The 20316-nt window shown below is 41.6% G+C and overlaps 1 protein-coding gene across 13 annotated transcripts in view; it reads right to left on the bottom strand.

Moving 5' to 3' along the window:
• The window catches only part of LOC309620767 (uncharacterized protein), a 96968-nt gene extending 78405 nt beyond the window's left edge, over positions 1-18563 (bottom strand). For 5 of the 13 annotated variants that reach the window (XR_014239604.1, XR_014239605.1, XR_014239606.1 and 2 more), the window contains exons 1-4: positions 12735-18563; positions 7525-7658; positions 4481-4553; positions 3576-3699 (exon numbers count right to left, since the gene is read on the bottom strand). Coding sequence is in view for 2 of the 13 variants with exons in the window: in XM_082377645.1 (XP_082233771.1) it covers positions 4481-4635; positions 7525-7566 (197 nt within the window). In the remaining 11 variants the exon portion in view is untranslated. The other 8 variants (XR_014239608.1, XR_014239609.1, XM_082377645.1 and 5 more) reach the window with 6 other exon arrangements.
• Between the last annotated feature and the right edge of the window lie 1753 nt (positions 18564-20316).

Genomic DNA, 20316 nt, shown 5'->3' with positions numbered 1-20316 from the left:
AGACAAAAGACAAAGGTTTTCATCTACCCATACTCTGAACTTGATCTCAAGAATGTAAATATAGCCCCATCCCACCATCTCAGAGAGGTCCCTATTACAAGTGTGAGTTAGAAAGGGGTCCTGGTCTTTTCTTAGAAAACACGCCGCTCTCTGCTTTCCCTCTCACCTGATTGTTGGGGTGAGGAAGGGAAGATAAATGCCAACCTTTTCAGAAAATTCACTGGGAGGGAGGGAGGGAGAGGGCAGGACAGAGGCATCTGGAATGCAGTCTTCTGCCTGCGAGGGCTCTCTGGCTTAACTACAAAAGGAAAGAGGAGTTTTGCTCAAGGAAAACTGTTCAAAACCATTTTTGGTACACTTAGGTTGGCCTGATGATACGTTGTTGTTGGCCCAGAATGGTTTCTCTGGGTTTCCAAATACACGGTGGAGCCTCTCGTTAAGGGGTCTTGTTAAAGAAATTGATGGGAGAAATCTGTTATAAAACTCATTTCTGATGAACCACAAAAGGGATTTTGATACCCATTTGGCATTCTTATTCCAGGATCCTCAACCCACAGATGCAAAGCTCAGGATGTACCTGCTCCAGAAAACCTTACTGCCCTCCCATTTCCCCTCATTGCTCCCTCCCTCCGCCAGGCTCTATACATACTGACTTGTTGCCTTCACTAGCTGAGAGGTTTTCTTAGAGCAGGAAGCAAGCCGTACGCCCCTCTGCGTCTCTATTGTCTAGCACAGTCCACGGAACATGGTACGTGTTTATTAAATCATTTAATTAACGATAAGATTAATAATAAATATAGTTAATATCCGAATATTCAGTAACTGTGTTTAACTTCCAATATTTTTTCTCATTTTCCAGATGAGGAAGCTGAGGCAATGAGGGGTTAAGAAGCTAATAAGTGGCTAAGCAACGACACAAACTAGGCCATCAGGCTCTAGAACCTTCATTCTTAACCGCTACATGGAGCAGTACACAGCAATAAATAAGTGAGCTGATGAAAGGGCTATACACATATGAAACCGTTAAACATGAACCTGGTTTAGTCACACAAAAATGTATTAAGCACCTAGCACTCTGTGCCAAGCCCAGTGCTAACATAAGGGCATCATCTTATTCCTCAAGGAGAAGAGAGACAAATACCAAAAGCTTATTGAGCACTTACTACAGGCTGGGCACTGTTCTAAGTACTTCACACATATTCTTTCCTCTTTACAAAATCCCTATGAGGGCACTACTACTACTATTATTATTATATTGAGATGAGACAGGTGAGAAAGTGAGGCAAAAGGAGATTAAGCAATTTGCAAGAAGCACTATTCAAACCCAAGCAGCCTAGCTCCAGAGCCCGTGCTCTTATCCACTACACTCTGCCGCCTTTTCTGTTTACAACCGCACACAACTCAGTGTAACATGTGCGAGAAGAGAGAAAGAGAAAAAGTGGTATAGAAACTCAGGGAAGGAAATGGTTTGTTTTGCCTGAGACGGGGCTCACAGAAGGCTCTGCAGAACAAGTGACACTTGAGCTGGGCCTTGAAGACATGAGAATCGGAAACAAGTTCAAATAAAAACAGGACATGGAGACCAGTAAAACTTGTGTTTTCAAAGCCATCACTACTAAAACACAGAGCTAAGAAGCAAGCCTGGCTCGACAATGGCTTCTGCTGCTGAGGCCACTTCTTGCCAAGTAACAGGGACGTCATTAGTGGAACTGTGACCTGAATTTTTATGTCACTTTTCCCACTTGGTTCAAACTCTACCTAGGGTTTTGTCATGCTCACAGTATCTATAGAAATTTCTTTTCCTCTCCCTTCTCTGGATAATAAGAGATAATAATGTTTCTGGAAGCGGATCTACAGGCCGTCTGCAGTGTAACTGAGGCCAGATCCTTCAAGGTTGGCAAAGGAGGCTGGAATCACCCAGTGGACAAGGGGGATGGCTAGAGCTCATGGCCCCAACCATTTCCACACGTGGAGATACTCTCCCTTTCCCTAACTGCAGAGGGTCTGAGTCCAGTTTTATTAAAGGCTGCCCACGGGTTTCCTTAGAGTTTGTTCCAGTCAAACCTGGCAACTTCCCCTCCCTCAACATCTAGCTTCTCTGAGGATTACTGGCTACTATGCCCAGAAACGCATGTGACTACGGACTAGTGAACTCCCACGACCAGTGAGTACTCCTGGGGCAAACGTTCCATTATTTCTCCCATTCTGAGTTTATTTTCGTGGATGGTGTGAGGGAGTGTTCTAACTTCATTGGTTTACATGTGGCTGTCCAGCTTTCCCAGCACCACTTGCTGAAGAGACTGTCTTTTCCCCATCGTATATTCTTGCCCCCTTTGTTGTAGATTAATTGACTGTAGGTGCAGGGGTTTACCTCTGGGCTCTATTTCTCCCATTCTGATACCTTCTTTTGACCCCCTCTCCCACACACCATTCCAGTTACTGCCTCATCTCCCTCCTCTTCGTGACAGCAAAACTCTTCAAAAGATTTGTCTATATTCCCCGTGTACAATTTTTCTCTTCCCTTTCTCCCTTGAACCCACTCCAATCAAGCTTTTGTCCACTGAAAAGGCTTTTATCCAGGCCACTACTGGCCTCTATGTTGCTAGAGTCCACCGAATATTCTCGGTCCTCATCTTGCTTGGCCAACCAGAAGCACTTCTCACAGCTGATCATCCCCTCTTCCCGGAAGCACCTTCTTCACGCGGCTTCCGGGGCACCATCCTCTTCTGGTTTTCCTTCCATCTTCCTGGCCACTCCTTGTCAGTCCCCTTTGCGGGCTCCTCATTGTCTGCCTAACCTCTGGCTGTGGGAGTTGCCCCAGGGCAGGGTCCGTGGTCCCCTTCTCTTAACTCTCCTCACTCCCAGTGATTTCATCCATCTCACAGCTTTAAATACTATCTAGATGCCTATGACTCAAGAATGTTTATCTCCAGCCCTCACCACGCCTGTGAGTGCCAGGCTCATACATCCCACAGCTCACTCCTCACCTCCACTTAGATGTCTAACTGGCATCTGAAATTCAACATATCCCAAAGTCAACTTCGGATATACTCCCAACCTTGTCTACCCACAGTCTTTATCACTGCAGTTAGTGGCAACTCCATCCTTCCAGCTGCTCAGGATGAAAACCTTGGCATCGTCTCGAACAGAAACACTGTGTTATACAACTCCAGAGGGCACGAGCCACATTTTATGCAATGCTATTGGTGTTATGTAACATGGTGACCCTGTTTTCCTTGATTCCTCATTCACATCCCACATCTGATCTGTTAGCAAATCCAATTGGCTCCACCTTCAAGATATACCCCCAAATCCAACAACTTCTCCCAAATTCCACTGTACCAGCCTGGCTCAAGCTTATCCCCTTAAACATAATGTATTATCCAAAAAACAAGAGTGATCCTTTTAAAACATGTCAGATCACATCATTCTTACTCAAAATCCCCCACTGCTTCCCATCTCACTCATAGTAAAAACCAAAGTTCTTACAATGGCCTTCAAGACCTTGCATTATTTGTTCTTTTTAGCACTTATCCCTATCTAATATACTACATATTATTATATATCTAACTTACTTATTATCTGTTGCCCACATATGAAATAAGCTCCATGAGGTCAGAGACTTGGTCGGTCTTGTTCACAGATGAAGCCTCAGCATCTATAACAATATCTGACACAAAGCATATGCTCAGTATATATCTGTAGAAGAAATAAAAGATTGGGAAGAGGGAAATCTTTACACATGGGCCAGAATCATACCAAAACCCAATATAACAAGTGAAATGGCATTTGGGCCAACTGGTGCTGAGACCAAGTCAAGTCCCAAGAGATGTTATGTGCAGTTCCTACTTCCTACTATTTGTTTTCCCATTGCTTTGATATTTTGCCTGATGAAGTCTCCTTTCTTTTGCCTCTAAAGAAAAAAAAATTGACCTAGCTATAGTAAGGAGCTCCCCCTGGTGGAAGCAGCTCCATTAAAGCAATGGCAAAGAAAATCATAGAAAACAGGCTTTAAGTTACAAAGGAGATCGCTGGAGACAAAGGAGTGACTCCAGCATTTCACAGGAAAAGTCCTTACTAGAAACAAGAGAAACTAAAGATTAGATTCAAGGTACATGGGGGAACTTATCAACTTATTTTACTGCTGAACTTCTTTTGCATCTGATGATGAGAAAGAAAATATTTAAAGTCGAACAACCTAAGTACCCTTCCCTCAAGGAATTTAAAATCTGGTAGAGGAGGTAAGTCATGAATACAAATAAGTACAGGGGCTTCCCTGGTGGTCCAGTGGTTAAGACTCCACGATTCTACTACAGGAGGCACAGGTTCAATCCCTGGTCGGGGAACTAAGATCCCACATGCCACTCAGCCAAAACAAACAAACAAACAAAATAAACAAATAAGTACAAAGCAATGAGTATAACTGTGAAAGAGTGAATGGGGGCTAAATAAAAGGAATAAACTAAGAGCTATGACTTACCTAGGAAAAAGGATTACTTTAGGCTGAGTAAATCCAGGAAGACAACTTGGAGGAGGTGGTTCTTGAGCTGAGCCTTGAAAAACAGACGAATTTTTATTGAGCGTAAATGTAGGGAAGGGCACATCATGTGGAAACCCAAGTTGACCAACAGGACCCTGTAAAGGTCACAATTTGAGTGACAACACAGAATTCAAACTCTTTCTTAAAAAGAGCAGAGAGGGATTCTCAAGAGAAAACTCCTTGGCAGAGGTAGACACAGCAGGTAAACAAAGAAAGCTCCTTTCCTTGTTTTTCCTTGGGTGAGAGGAACACTATTAAAAACTATAGAAGAAAAAAAAGATAAAATACAATCTCCGTGATAAATGGTCCAGCTTCCATGCTAGAGGATTTAGAATCCACAAAACCAATGAAAAAGCCCATATAGACATGCAGGGTCTATTCTGTTCTATATTTTATCTGAAGGTAATGTGCAGAGAACATCCTTTTCAAATGAGGCTGGTCTCCCTTCTATTCCCTCCTGTGCAATGTCCTTCCTGTGGAGACACCAAAATGCGTGCTGAATCCATCCACCCCTCTCAATTTCCACTGCCATCCCCCTAGTCTGAGCCACCATCATCTCTCCCCTGGTCTAGTGCCACAGTCTCCTGACTGGTCCCCCCACTTACACTCTGGCCCCTCTGTAAGCCACGCTGCACACGGCAGTCAGATCACCTAGGGATATTTGGGGGTGAGGTAAATAACTCATGTTTCATTTTCTTTTTTTTAAATTTATTTATTATTTATTTATTATTTATTTATTTGGCTGTGCCGGGTCTTAGTTGTGGCATGTGGCATCTTCATTGCTGCGTGTGGGATCTGTAGTTGAGGCATGCGAACTCTTAGTTGTGGCATGTGGGATCTAGTCCCTGACCAGGGATCAAACCCGGGCCCCCTGCATTGGGAGCACGGAGTCTTAGCCACTGGACCACCAGGGAAGTCCCTCATGCTTCATTTTCAACTTTTCATTTTGGAAGTACAGACAATGAAAAAAGTGGCAAAATAGCACAAAGAATTCTCATATACCCTTCACTCAGATTCTCCAAATGTTAACATCTTCCATAACCACAGTACAATATTATAAATCAGGAAATTAACATTCATACAACACTATAACCTAATCAACAGACTATTTGATTTTCTCCAATTGCCCCAACAATGTCCTTTTTCTAGTCTAGGATCACACCTGTCTCCTTCAGCTCCTTTAATCTGGCATAGTTCACTAGTCTTTTTTTTTTTTTTTTTGGTCTTTCATTACCATGACACTTTTGAAAAATACTGACTGGTTTCAATTTTGGGTTTGTCTGATGGTTCCTCGTGACTCAATTTAGATTATTTGTTTTGGCAAGAATACTACAGATGTGATGTTGTGTCCTTCTCAATGCATCCTACCAAGAGGCACATGGTATCAGTTTGTTCCACAACTATTGATCTTAACTCTGATCATTTGGTTAATGTGGTGTCTGCCAGGTTTCTCCCCAGTGAAGTTACTATTTTGCCCTTCGTAACGAATAAGCATTTTGTGGGGAGATACTTTGAGACTATAAACATGTATACTGTTTTTCATCATACTTTTGTCCATTTTGTGGAGAAAAGGGAACCCTCTTGTGCTGTTGAGTGGGATTGTAAACTGGTGCAGCCACTATGGAAACAGTATGGAGGTGCCTAAAAAATTAAAAATAGAACTGCCATATGATCCAGCAATTTCACTTCTGGGTATTTATGTGAAGAAAACAAAAACTCTAATTTGAAAAGATATATGCACGCCCATGTTCACTGCAGCATTTACAATAGCCAAGATATGGAAGCAATCTAAGTGTCCATCGACAGATGAATGGATAAAGAAGATGTGGTGTATACACACACAGACACACACAGACACACACAGACACACACACACACACACACACACACACACACTGGAGTATTACTCAGCCATAAAAAAGAATGAAGTTCTGCCATTTGCAGCAACGTGGATGGACCTAGAGAATATTATGCTAAGTGAAATAAGTCTGACAGAGAAAGACAAATACTGTATGATCTCACTTACATGTAGAATCTAATAAACAAAACGAAAACAGACTCACAGATACAGAAAACAAACAGGTAGTTACCAAAGGGCAGGAGGGTGGTGGGAGCAAAATAGGAGAAGGGAATAAAGAGGAACAAGCTTCCGGTTATAAAATAAATAAGTCACAGAGATGTAATATACAGCATAAGGAATATGGCCCATAACATGTAATAACTTTGTATGGGGACAGATAGTTACTAGACTTATCATGGTGATCATTTCACAATGTATGCAAATGCCAAATCACTCTACGGTACAACTGAAACTAACATAATATTGCATGTCAACTATATTTCAATTTAAAAAAAGGAATTCCAATCTTGTAAGTAACTTAGAATCATGTGAAATTGGGAATACTGACACATGCTAATAAAGCTCAGAAGAGAATGAAGTTTATAAATTACAACATCAATTTATTAATTGAACTGTAAAGTGGGCATTCTCTCCCCACAGGCTTGCCTACTAAGACAGTTTTCTGGTGAGCCTAGAACAAGGATCCACAAACTTTTCCTTTTAAAGGGCCAGATGGTAAATTTTTTTGATTTTGTGGGTCATATACTCACATCTGTCACAATTACTCAACTCTGCCATTGCGGAGTAAAAGCAATGATAGACAATAAGTAAACAAAGAAGTATGGCTGTGTTCCAATAAGACTTTATTTACAACAATAGACGTCAGGGTTTATAGATCCCTGGCCTAAAATAAGAATAAGAGGAGTAGTAGTTACATGATTCAAATGCTTGATCACATCAGGCTTTTGTAGCCTGATGTGTCCATCAATGGAGGAGATAAACCTGTCTCCCCTATCAGATTAGACACGCTGCTTAGCTGGACACTGCCAACGTCTGCCTCTCTAGTCCTCCTTTTTTAATGCCAGCCACCCTACAAAATTCCCACCCCATCCTAAAGCCTTGAGTATACGAAAGCTCTACTTACCAGTAAAACTCTAAGGGAAATGCCAGCAGGCTCAGTGTACATTCTGCAGCTATTTCACGGAGAAAGCCTTGATCCTTTGTTACCTTCGGGGTGGGGCGGGAGGAAGAGCACCCTCCATTCTTACTTGTGTTCCCCTAGAAAAAAAGTGACAGATTTGGCAATATTAATACTTATAAGAGGCACTAGCATGTAAGCTCCATGAAGAGAGAGATTACTTTTTAAATTAGAAAGAATCTCTTATTTTTACAAAAGCAGTGTATGTTTGTTCATTGTGGAAAATTAGAAAACAAAAATTAATAGAAACATTACATTTCTACCACCCAGAAATTACCACTGTTAACAGCTTAGTATACATCCTTCCAGATCTTTTTCTAAGTATATATAATATGTATATGTACTTTCTACCAAAATGAGGTAATGCATGTGCATAATGCTTTTTCTCAATTAATGACCTCCACCATTCCACGTTAAGAAGTTTTCATCTCATCTAAGACCCATCCATATCCATATCCACTTACTTTTCCCCAAAATGTCCTATAAAGCTAGTCTGTTCAAATTAAGATCCAATCTCAGACCACACATTGCAAGCTAAGTCTCTTTTCATTTAGAACAGTATCCTTTTTTCAGGACAGGAATTTTGTTTCCCAATGTATCCTCAATGCCTTTAACAGTTCTCGGTACACAGGAGTAGATCAAATATTTGCGTAATTAAGTAATTAATAAAAAACTTAGGAGATGGGGGGCTTTCACCCTCGAGCTTATCTCATCCACCCACCACCCTTTATCTTCACTTTATAGATAATAAAAATCAAGGCCAGAGAAGTAAAGTGACTTCCCAAGGTCACCCAGCAAGTACATGGCAATTTCTCGGTTTCTTCTGTTAAACCAGGAGTCGGCAAACTTTTTCTGTGAAGGTCAGATAGTAAACATTTTAGGCCATATGGGCCAAGAAGCAAAATCGAGGATATTATGTAGGTACTTATATAATGACAGAAAAAATTTCCATAAATTCTTTACTGATGAAACCCAAAATATAATAATAATTGATTATACGGTTTTGTAATACAGGTCTACTAATGAAAAAATGGAATTGAAGAATAATATTTTGTTTTATTGTGGTTGAAACTTAGTGTTCCCTATCATCAAACTGATTGTAAATGTTCATCTGAAAAAACATTCTTAGCTGCCAGGTCATAGTGTGCCAACCTCTGTCCTATACTATGCTGCTTGTCTGTGATTTGGCTTTTTCTTTGAAAGTTTGAATGAAAATAACATTCTTCCTAATTGACAGTTGTAATTGGATTCTGGCTTATTGAAGTTATATGGTACGAAAATACCAATGAGGAAAACAACTCCTTGGCTGCTCCTTTAAAATGTATATCTTGTCTTACTTCAGTTATTCTGGTACCTAACTGTTGGTAATGCCTGTCTTCTTTCATTTAAATGGTAAGGTAGGTTGCACTGTGACTGTGGCTTTCACGATTAACCATGTGTTAATATTAAATGGGGCTGGGACTTCCCTGGTGGCGCAGTGGTTAAGAATCCGCCTGCCAATGCAGGGGACACGGGTTTGAGCCCTGGTCCGGGAAGACCCCACATTCCACGGAGCAACTAAGCCCGTGCGTCACAACTACTGAGCCTGTGCTCTAGAGCCCGCGAGCCACAACTGCTGAAGCCTGCGCACCTAGAGCCCGTGCTCCACAACAAGAGAAGCCACCGCAATGAGAAGCCCGTGCACTGCAACGAAGAGCAGCCCCCACTCGCTGCAACTGGAGAAAGCCCGCGTGCAGCAATGAAGACCCAATGCAGCCAAAAATAAATAAACAAACAAATAAATAAATAAATATATTAAATGGGGCTGACCAATTGAGAAATCACTGCAAGTGAGGATGGTGATTGTTCGGCCTGTGTTGGGCCTGATAATTTTTCTTCTAAAATAAAAATATGCTTGCTATTTAAAGATATAGAGGTAAATATCCAAAGAGTTAAAAGAACAGAAACTGATTGGTTTGGGGGAAGCAGGGAATGGGGAGGAAAGCTGGGGACTCCTCTTTTTAAAAATAGCCAACCTTGTAGAAGTATTTGACTTTTTAAAACTATGTACATGTGTAATTTTGATAAAAATACACAAAAGAAAACCAAGGCACATTAAAGCGCCTTCTAGAAAAGGCTTTTTTAATACTTTCCTGTACACAAAAACAAACTCAAAATGGCTTAAAGTCTTAAATATAAGATATGACACCATAAGCTCCTAGAAGAGAACATAGGCAAAACATTTTCTGACATAAATCATAGCAATGTTTTCTTAATTCAGTCTCCCAAGGCAAAAGAAATAAAAGCAAAAACAAACAAATGGGATCTAATCAAACTTACAAGCTTTTGCACAGCAAAGGAAACCATAACAAAACAAAAAAGACAATCTACGGACTGGGAGAAAATATTTGCAAACAAAGGCTTAATTTCCAAAATACACAAGCAGCTCATACAACTCAGTATCAAAAAAACAAACAACCCAATCAAAAAAATGGGCAGAAGACCTAAGTAGACATTTCTCCAAAGAAGACATACAGATGGCCAACAGGCACATGAAAAGCTGCTCCACATCGCTAATTATCAGAGAAACACAAATCAAAACTACAAAGAAGTATCACCTCACACCGGTCAGAATGGCCATCATCAAAAAATCTACAAATAATAAATGCTGGAGAGGGTGTAGAGAAAAGGGAACCCTCTTGCACTGTTGGTGGGAATGTAAATTGGTGCAGCCACTATGGAGAACAGTATGGAGGTTCCTTAAAAAACTAAAAATAGAATTACCATATGACCCAGTAATCCCACTCCTGGGCATATACCCAGAGAAAACCATATTTCAGAAAGACACATGCACCCCAATGTTCATTGCAGCACTATTTACAATAGCCAGGTCATGGAAGCAACCTAAATGCCCATCAACAGACGAATGGATAAAGAAGATGTGGTACATATACACAATGGAATATTACTCAGCCATAAGAAAGAATGAAACATTGCCATTTGCAGCAACATGGATGGACCTAGAGAATACCATACTAAGTGAAGTAAGTCAAACAGGGAAAGACAAATATTACATGATATCACATATATGAAATCTAAAAAAAATGATACAAATGATACAAAACAGAAACAGACTCACAGACATAGAAAACAAACTTATGGTTACCAAAGGGGAAAGGGGGGGAGGGATAAATTAGGCGTTTGGGATTAACAGATACATACTACTACCTATAAAATAGATAAACAACAAGGACTTACTGTATAGAACAGGGAACTATATTCAATATCTTGTAATAACCTATATTGGAAAAGAATTTGAAAAATATATAACTGAATCACCTTGCTGTATACCTGAAACTAACATAATATTGTAAATCAACTATACTTCAATTTAGAAAATAATACTTTCCTCCATCCTCCCCCCAGACTAGGTTAGGTGTCCCTCGTCTCTGCTCCCCATAGCATCCCTTGCTCAGCTCCATCAGAACACTTAACACACTGTACTGTAATTATCTGTATCTCTACCTGTCTCCCTGAAGGAACTGTATATGAGCTCCTTGAAAGGAGGGACCATGTATTATTCATTTCAGCTCCTAGATCAAAATATTAAAATAGGTATTCATTAAAGTGAAGTGAAACTAGCTAAATACCACTCAGTCAGGCAAATTAACATCACAATGAGATGCCAAACAAAAAGACAAAACAAGTGTTGGTGAGTATGTGGAGAAATTGGAACCTTCATACATTTACCGACAGGAATATTAAATGGTGCAGCCACTTTAGAAAACAGTCTGGAAATTCCTAAAGAAGTTCAACATGCAGTCACCTTATGACCCAGAAGTCCCACTCCTAGACCAGGGAACAAGTGAACATGGTCCTTGCCCTTTCCAGTGCAGAGATAGAGAATGAACCCAAGCTTATAGGGCAGTGTGTTAAGTGTTATGACAGAGGTCTGCTAAGGGCACTACGGCAGCACCCGAGCAGGGCAGTGAAATCAAGAGAATTGAAAACATATGTCCTCACAAATGTTCACAATAGGATTACCCATGATAACCAAAAAGTGGAAATAAATGTCCATCAACCGATAGATGGATAAACAAATGCGGTATACCCATTCCATGGAATGTTATTCTGCCATAAAAAGCAATGAGGTACTGATACATGCTACAGCATGGATGAACCTGGAAAACATCATGCTAAGTGAAAGAAGCCATTCACAAAAGACCACATATTGTATGATTCCATTCACATGAACTGTTCAGAAAAAGCAACTATAGAGACAGAGGACGGTTACATGGTTGCTTAGGACTAGAGGTAGGAGGAGAGATTAACTACAAATAGTCTTTTGGGAATTTGGGGAGGGGTGATAAAAATGCTCTAAAACTGGATTCTGGTGATAGTTACACAACTCCATAAGTTTAGTAAAAACAAGTGTACACGTAAAATGAGTGAATTTAATGGTATGCAAAGTATAAGGCTCTTTTTTAAAAAAAATCCCTCAATTTACATTATTTAGTTTCTCTCTAAATTAACTTTTTTCCTCCATGACAAGACCTGGTAAGAATTGTGGTAAATGAAGTTTCTGAGGCATTTATGTCGGTTGGGGTTTGGGGTTGTGCTGACAGAAACATCAAAGTCAGCCTCTCTGAATATTGCGTGATGAGGTGTACAATGCGTTTCCGGTTGGGTGATCCCAGTGTGTAATCTGGACAATCCGTGGTCTGCCAGTTTAAGTGTGAGTGTGCCAGGCCCCTACTCCAAGCAATAAACTGTAGTCAGGTAACAAATTCACTTCTTGCAACTCTCAAGCCTTGTTCACAACCAGGTGAATTGTTCTATTACAGCATATCTGTGAAAATGTTAGTGGTTTTTGTTTGTGTGTTTGGGGTTTTTTTTGGCAGTTTGGTCAGTGCTGACTAGGCAAGGATGTCCTGCCAGAACAGCTGATAGATACTAACTCCACCCCTCCAGACCCGCCCCCTGGGATACTCTAAAGGAAAGCACATCTATCTAAGGGCGATGGGGGAGGTGCCAGGGGGTGGAACAGCACCTCTCCGAGCTAGGGGAAAGGCTAGGACCGAGTCCCTCCTTCTTTGCGTTGCGGAACGGGCAAAAACTGCTACAAAGTCAGGGTGAGGTGTCTCCTCCCAGGGCCTCCTGGTGCCCGGGAAACTCACGCGTCTGCTTGTCAGGGTCGCCAAGAGGTTACAGATAACTGCGCCCAGACCTCAGTCGCTTTCGCCGCTACAGTCCCACCGTGTGGTCCGCGCACAGCGAAAGAAGGCGATGGAGGAAGGCAAGCGGCCTGAGCAGGCTTGCAGCCGTCCCGAGTTCCAAGCCGCGGTCCCCTAAGTCCCAGCGCTCGGCTCCCTGACCACGTGGCCGCCACCCCTCCCCGCACGCGCGATTATGTCGTGGCGCCCCCTGGTAGCCGGAAGCGGGCAAAACCGGCGCTGTTGTCACCAGCTGGTCGGAGCATGCGTGGACTGGCGAGTGGCTTCCGGTCCGCGGGGCAGCCCAAGCAGAGGCTTAGGCGTCTGCGGCGGAAATGGCTGCGCCGCTGGCCCAGGGCGAAGCGGCGATGCCGAGGGGAGCTGACCCAGATCCAAAGTGGAGTAGGTGGAGGCGGCCTCCACCCCTTCCTCCTTTCTCCCCAAAGGGAGAAGGACCCCAAACAGGACAGAATGGTCAAATAATTATCTCGAACCTGGATGCCAGCTCCCTTCTGCAAAAACGGAACAGAATAAGGCAGCTTTGTTGAAGATGGTTTTTGTTGACGTTCCGAAAAAATGCATTTGTAGCCGCATCGCTGTGAGCTAATTATTACCTCCCTGAGCCTCAGTTTCCTCCTCTTATAAAATAGGGATAATAATAGTACCAACTTCACAAGGTGTTTGTGAGGATTAAATAAAATAATCCACCCAAAGGGTTTACCAGACTGTTAAAGCTAGCTATTTAGTTTGTTTCTCAGGATAAGAGTAGGTATTATCTTCCCTCGGGATTCAGAGAAACGAAAGGATTTTGACACTACCAAATAAACGCATACCTAAGGTGAATTATTCATAAAAGTGTTTTGTATATGAGAAAACAGTCCATCCCCACACTCAGCCTGGACACTGAGAAGCGAAACCACGCCATACTATGTACATAAATGTGTCTTGCCAGTCCACTGTCTTCGTTGGCATTACTTTTCCAGGACTCCTCTGTCCAGGCAAATAGTTTCTTCACTACAGCAACGTCCCCAAAGATCCATCAACTCTTCAATGGAAAGCAGCAACAGTTTGCTCTCTGAAATTCTTGAAGTCCCTCTCCTCAAAATCCTCCCCTTGCAGCTTCCCTCAGTCCCAGACTGTTGGTATCATGATCCTTACCCAATCCTAATCAAGCCCCAGAGTTGAAAGACCCTCTGCCTTAAACCATGCTTTCATTTCTCAATAAATTCTGCCCTTTCTTTCCTCCCTGAAACACTGGCAAAGCTTTGTGAGGTGAGGGTTCTCCCTTACAGAGGTAAGCGATAAATTCAGCATTGTCATACCAACAGGTGCATTGGTGATATTTGGGGAGCCAGCACTTGACGGTTTTGAAGTCCCCACTGGCATCCAGTGCCCCTGAGACCTCAGCACCACAGCTCAAGACCTTCAACTTGGAAAAATGTGCTCCTCCTGCCTCTTGGGCCTCCAGCTTGGGGCTCTCTGACCACAATGGTAAGGTACGTAGGTTTCACATTGGTCAGCGCTCTGATCCCTTTGAGCTCCCAGTTGCTGAGGATACTAGTCCTACAGCCTACACATGACCCCCTGTGAGAAGCCTGACCCCGCGGATTATAGGGCCCTCCTCTGTGTTCTGACTGTCCCCTGACTCACCCCTGCCGTGGCTCTCACCACTCTTGTTTTATTCCAATGAGCTACTGCACTTAATAGTAAGCCAAGTGGGGCAGAGGATCCCTGCATTGTAATTGTGAGGTCCAGCCTGTGATGTGGCTGGGGCCTGGGTGATTTTATGATAATGTCTTCCTCTACATCCACCACGCTCACCCACCATCCTCTAGCTGAGCTTCAGTTCTCTCCTTTCATTCGTATCTTCTAATGGTAAAAAGAGTTTTATCATTTTCTTTTCCTAAGCCTTTCAGATTTTACATTAACGTCCCTCATTTTATTTTCAGAAACGTTTCCACCAATTCTTTTGCTTTGTCTATGAAAATAATCATACTTACTACAATTAATGATCATTATTTGTCAGCCAGTAACAGCACAGTGTTTATTTCTTGTATTTTTTGGGGGGGTATGTTTTTATATTTGCTCAGGCTTTACCACCCCCTTACTTCTCTTTTTGCCAATCTTTATTTTCTACTTTTGAAATTATTGCACTTATTAACAGAAAAAGAACAAAATTTACTCAATAAATTGTGCATATATCTACACTCACAAAGTTAGAAAAAGGATTTAAAAGAAAGATGCCACAATGTTCAGTATTCACCTATGGTTTATTTTTTCTTCCTGTATACTTTTATGGCTATTTAAATATTAACCATGTAAAATCTTTTGTATAGTTTTGTGACATTCTAAATACTCTACTTTTATAACAACTCTAAAATTATTTAGTGAATAAAATAGTTTTACCAAGCATTCTGGCAGACAGAGAAGGAAAAAGTTTATGTGTCATTTCTTGAGTTTCAGAGATCAGTGATACTAAAGACATTCTATTTTCAATTATGTTTCCCTGAGCTAAATTAGATCTTGGTCCATTCAGGATATTTAAAATCAACCTCTATCATGTTCCCTCTAGTAAAATTTAAGTTCTTTTACTTACAGATTTTCAAACAGCTTTAACCTGTGCTTGATGAACAGGAAATTGATCAGATGTTCATATCTTCCTGGTACCCCTGCCCCAATAACTGATCTTCCACTGTGATACAGTTTTTCTCATTAATGTCAACACTTCTACTTCAGATATATGATGGAAAGTTCATAGGCTTTGGTGCCAGACTTCCCATCTGTTTACTGGCATATAACACCTTAATCCTGTTGCTGTCTCTTACTGAGACCCATTTATTGCCTCTAAAATGGGGTTAATAATTCTTACTATATTATTGACATGTTCAACACATAGCGAATGAAAATAATATTCATTATTTTACTCTTTTTTTACACCTTAGGTTATTTATTTATTATGCATGCAAGTCTTACATATTTTTATTGAAGTATAGTTGATTTACAATATTGTGTTAGTTGCAAGTGTACAGCAAAGTGACTCAGTTATATATATATGTTTCAGATTATTTTCCATTATAGGTTATCACAAGATGTTGAATATAGTTCCCTGTGTTACACAGTAAATCCTTGTTGCTTATCTATTTTATGTACAGTAGTTTGTATCTGTTGATCCCATATTCCTAATTTATTCCTCCCCCCTCCCTTTCCCCTTTGGTAACCATAAGTTTGTTTTTTATGTCGGTGAGTCTGTTTCCATTTTGTAAATAAGTACTATTTGTACTATTTTTTAGATTCCACATATAAGTGATATCATGTAGTATTTCTCTTTGTCTGACTTCACTTCGTATGATATTCTCTAGGTCCATCCATGTTGCTGCAAATGGCAATATTTCATTCTTTTTTATGGCTGAGTAATATCCCATTGTATGTGTATATATATACCACATCTTCTTAAATCAATCATCTGTTAATGGGCACTTGGGTTGTTTCCATGTCTTGACTATTGTAAACAGTACTACTATAAACATTGGGGTGCATGTATCTTTTTGAATTAAAGTTTTCCTCTTTTCTGGATACATGCCCAGGAGTGGGATTGCTGGATCATATGGTAGTTCTATTTTTAGTTTTCTGAGGAAGCTTCATACTGTTTTCCATAGTGGCTGTACCAACTTACATTCCCACCAACAATGTAGGAGGGTTCCCTTTTCGCCACACTCTCTCCAGCATTTGTTATTTGTAGAGTTTTTAATGATGACCATTCTGAGTGGTGTGAGGTGGTACCTCGTTGTAGTTTTCGTTTGCATTTCTCTAATAATTAGTGATGTTGAGCATCTTTTCATGTGCCTATTGGCCATTTGTATTTTTTCTTTGGAGAAATGTCTATTTAGGTCTTCTGCCCATTTTTTGTTTGTTTTTTTGTTTTTGTTGAGTTGTATGAGCTGTTTGTATACTTTGGAAATTAAGCCCTTGTCGGTCGCATCATTTGCAAATATTTTTTTCCCATTCTGTAGGTTGTCTTTTTGTTTTGCTTATGGTTTCCTTTGCTGTGCAGAGCTTGTAAGTTTGATTAGGTCCCATTTGTTTATTTTTGTTTTTATTTCTATTGCCTTGGGAGGGTGACCTAAGAAAACATTGGTACAATTTATGTCAGAGAATGTTTTGCCTATGATCTCTTCTAGGAGTTTTATGGTGTCATGTCTTATGCTGTCTTTAAGCCATTTTGAGTGTATTTTTGTGTATGATGAGAGGGTGTGTTCTAACTTCATTGATTTACATGTGGCTGTCCAGCTTTCCCAACACCACTTGCTGAAGAGACTGTCTTTTTCCCATTGTATATTCTTGCCTCCTTTGTCAAAAGGTTAATTGACTATAGGTGTGTGGGTTTATTTCCGAGCTCTCTTTTCTGTTCCATTGATCCATATGTCTGTTTTTGTGCCAGTACCACAGTGTTTTGATTACTGTAGCTTTGTAGTATTGTCTGACGTCTGGGAGGGTTATGCCACCTGCTTTGTTCTTCTTCTTCAGGATTGCTTTGGCAATTCTGGGTCTTTTGTGGTTCCATATAAATTTTAGGATTATTTGTTCTACTTCTGTGAAGAATGTCATGGGTAATTTTATAGGGATTGCATTAAATCTGTAGATTGCTTTGGGTAGTATGGCCATTTTAACAATATTCATTCTTCCAGTCCAAGAGCATGGGATATCTTTCCATTTCTTTGAATCATCTTCAGTTTTCTTTATTAATGTTTTATAGTTCTCAACGTATGTCTTTCACCTCCTTGGTCAGGTTTATTCCTAAGTATTTTATTTTGGGGGGTGCAGGTGTGCAGTTTTTTTTTTTAATTTATTTATTTATTTTTGGCTGTGTTGGGTCTTCGTTTCTGTGCGAGGGCTTCCTCTAGTTGTGGTGAGCAGGGTCCACTCTTCATCGCGGTGCGCGGGCCTCTCACCATCGCAGCCTCTCTTGTTGCGGAGCACAGGCTCCAGACGCGCAGGCTCAGTAGCTGTGGCTCACGGGCCCAGTTGCTCCGCGGCATGTGGGATCCTCCCAGACCAGGGCTCGAACCCGTGTCCCCTGCATTGGCAGGCGGATTCCCAACCGCTGAGCCACCAGGGAAGCCCAGGTGTGCAGTTTTAAATGGGCTGTTCAGGATGAGGTGCCATCTGAGCAAATACTTGAACATGGTGGGGAGTCAAGGCACAGGGATATCTATAGGAAGAGTTACAATAGCCAGGGCAAATACGTGAGGTGAGAGTGTGCCTGGATTCTGTACCAAGGTATTGAAAACTCCCTGTGCTCTGCACAGGGGTTATAAGCCTCCTGGGGAGGACAGATAATTAGACAAGAAGTTACAATGAAAAGTACTACCTAAGCTGTAAGGAATGACCTTTAGTGGAGTCAGAGAAAGCTGTCCCGAGGGAGTGCCAGGGGAGATGATACTAGAAATTTGACAAGAGTTTTGCCAGATGAAGGGGAGGACCACGCTGATAGACACAGCACATTGGGAGTCACAGACAACACAGAAGCCCTGGTGGACCGGTGGTCTTCTAAGCCCTTTTCTAGAGGGGCCACTCTTCATTTGTCTGGTTAGGCCCAATGATCTGAAAGCACTCCCAGAGTTTTAAAAGCATAGCATTCCATTCCAAGTGTGGAGCCTAATTTATTCAGCCAAACTTTACTCCTGGTCTTTCAAGTTGTTTCCGGTTTTCCACTGTTACAAAAAAATTAAAAAGCTAGAATAAACACCTTTGTTCATAAGAATGTTTACACTTGTTCAGTTACTTTCTTAGCATCAATTTCAGGACTTGTTCAGTTACTTTCTTAGCATCAATTTCAGGACTTGTTCAGTTACTTTCTTAGCATCAATTTCAGGAAGTTAAACAGCTGTTTTCAGGGTTTTCACATTCAACTTTGATACATTTTCCCCTTGGCCTTGTAGAAAGAATGTGTCAATTCTCAGTCCTGCCAGCAGTGTGGGAGAGAGCCTCTTGCCCATGTCCTCACCAACAATTTGTTATTTTTAGTATGTTATCCCAGAAATTGGATACAAAAATAAATATGAGGAGAAGATGGTTTCAGGCTCTGAGATGGAAGTTTCCTAAAATGATAATTTTTTCTGCCTTGTTCAGTAAAAGAAATGAGACCAAGGCCATCCTACTATGCTTAGGTTGTGAGTATGACAATTCAGAAATCCATACCCAGGATGCAGCCAATAGAATGATCAGATGTCTTGTACCTGTTACCTTAGGAATGACTTTACAGCACAATGGTAAAAACTACAGTCTCTGGGGAGGGGCAAATCTGATGTTCAGTTCCAGCTCCAACTTTTACTAGCTGTCTGATCTTAGGCAAGGTCCTATAACCATGTGTGCGTCAACGTCCTGGTCTGTAAAGTGGGGATGGTGAGCGTGGTACATATCTGAGAAAGCAGTTGTGAAAGGCCATGATAAACTGTGACCTCTGATCTGAGATGAGATGCTGCAGCTGGAGATCCATACACCCTGTCAGGATGCGGGGGGAGACCCAGCCCCACTCCCTCTGCCCCCTTTTATCCTGTCCCTGAGATCCCTGGTAGTGACAGGATTGGGGGGTTATCTGGATCGTAAAGGACTCCTCAGACCTCAGTCATGTCTCCTTCCAGCCACGCACTAGGGAGCCTGTGTGACCCTCTGAGATCAGCTCCCCTGACCCCTAGATCCCATCTGCTGCTCAGGGGAGTTGTTTGAGTTGGGGAAGACTTGGCTGGTCCTGACCTATCTGAAAGGATAGGAGTGCCTCTGACATGTGGGGGAGGGAGACCTCCTCTGGGGACACGCAAAACTAGGAGAAATCCACCTCGGCATTCAGTAAGTGTTCCCTTATCATCCCATCATCAATCATCATCATCATCATTACCACCATCACCATCACTAAACACTCAGGCATTTCTGAATCCACTCTTGTGCCTGTCAGGGGCCAGGTTCGGCGTAGCTCCTGGAGCCCAACTGTCATGGTGTCAGATTAACACTGAATAAGCACTGCCTGCGTAGCATGGACTGCATTGAATTTTCCCCGTCCTTCCTTCTGTAGCAGAATAATGCATTCTAGCCGAGTAATCATAGCTACCATTTCTTGAGAGCCTACAATGGACCAGCCCTATGCTAATCACTCATACACTGGGCACCTGGGGAAAACAGGTCTTATTATCCTGAATTTACAAACGTCAGTTTCCTCATACTTCATATGCAGATAATAACACCTACATCGTAGGGTGCTGTGAACACAGGAGAGCTAAGACGTGTAAGAAGCATAGCCTTCTCACCTGGGAGAGTGACCTCTGGCTCCACCACTAACTAGCTGCATGCCCCTAGGCAAGTTTCTTAACTTTGCAGAGTGTTTCCTCATCTGAAACATGTGCTAATAGTAATACCTATTTTATGGAGTTGATATGAGGATTAAAGGAGCTAATGCGTTTAAAGGACTTGGTACAGGGTGCCTGGCACTCAATAAGCTCTTAATAAATCACAGTTGTAATGATTTTGATTTTGATTACTATTATGGAAGGAT

Source organism: Balaenoptera borealis (assembly GCF_965194805.1).
Source record: "Balaenoptera borealis genome assembly, chromosome: X".
Classification (NCBI taxonomy): domain Eukaryota; kingdom Metazoa; phylum Chordata; class Mammalia; order Artiodactyla; family Balaenopteridae; genus Balaenoptera; species Balaenoptera borealis.
Note: the sequence above shows the minus strand (reverse complement) of the source record. Positions and strands in the feature narration are given on the sequence as shown.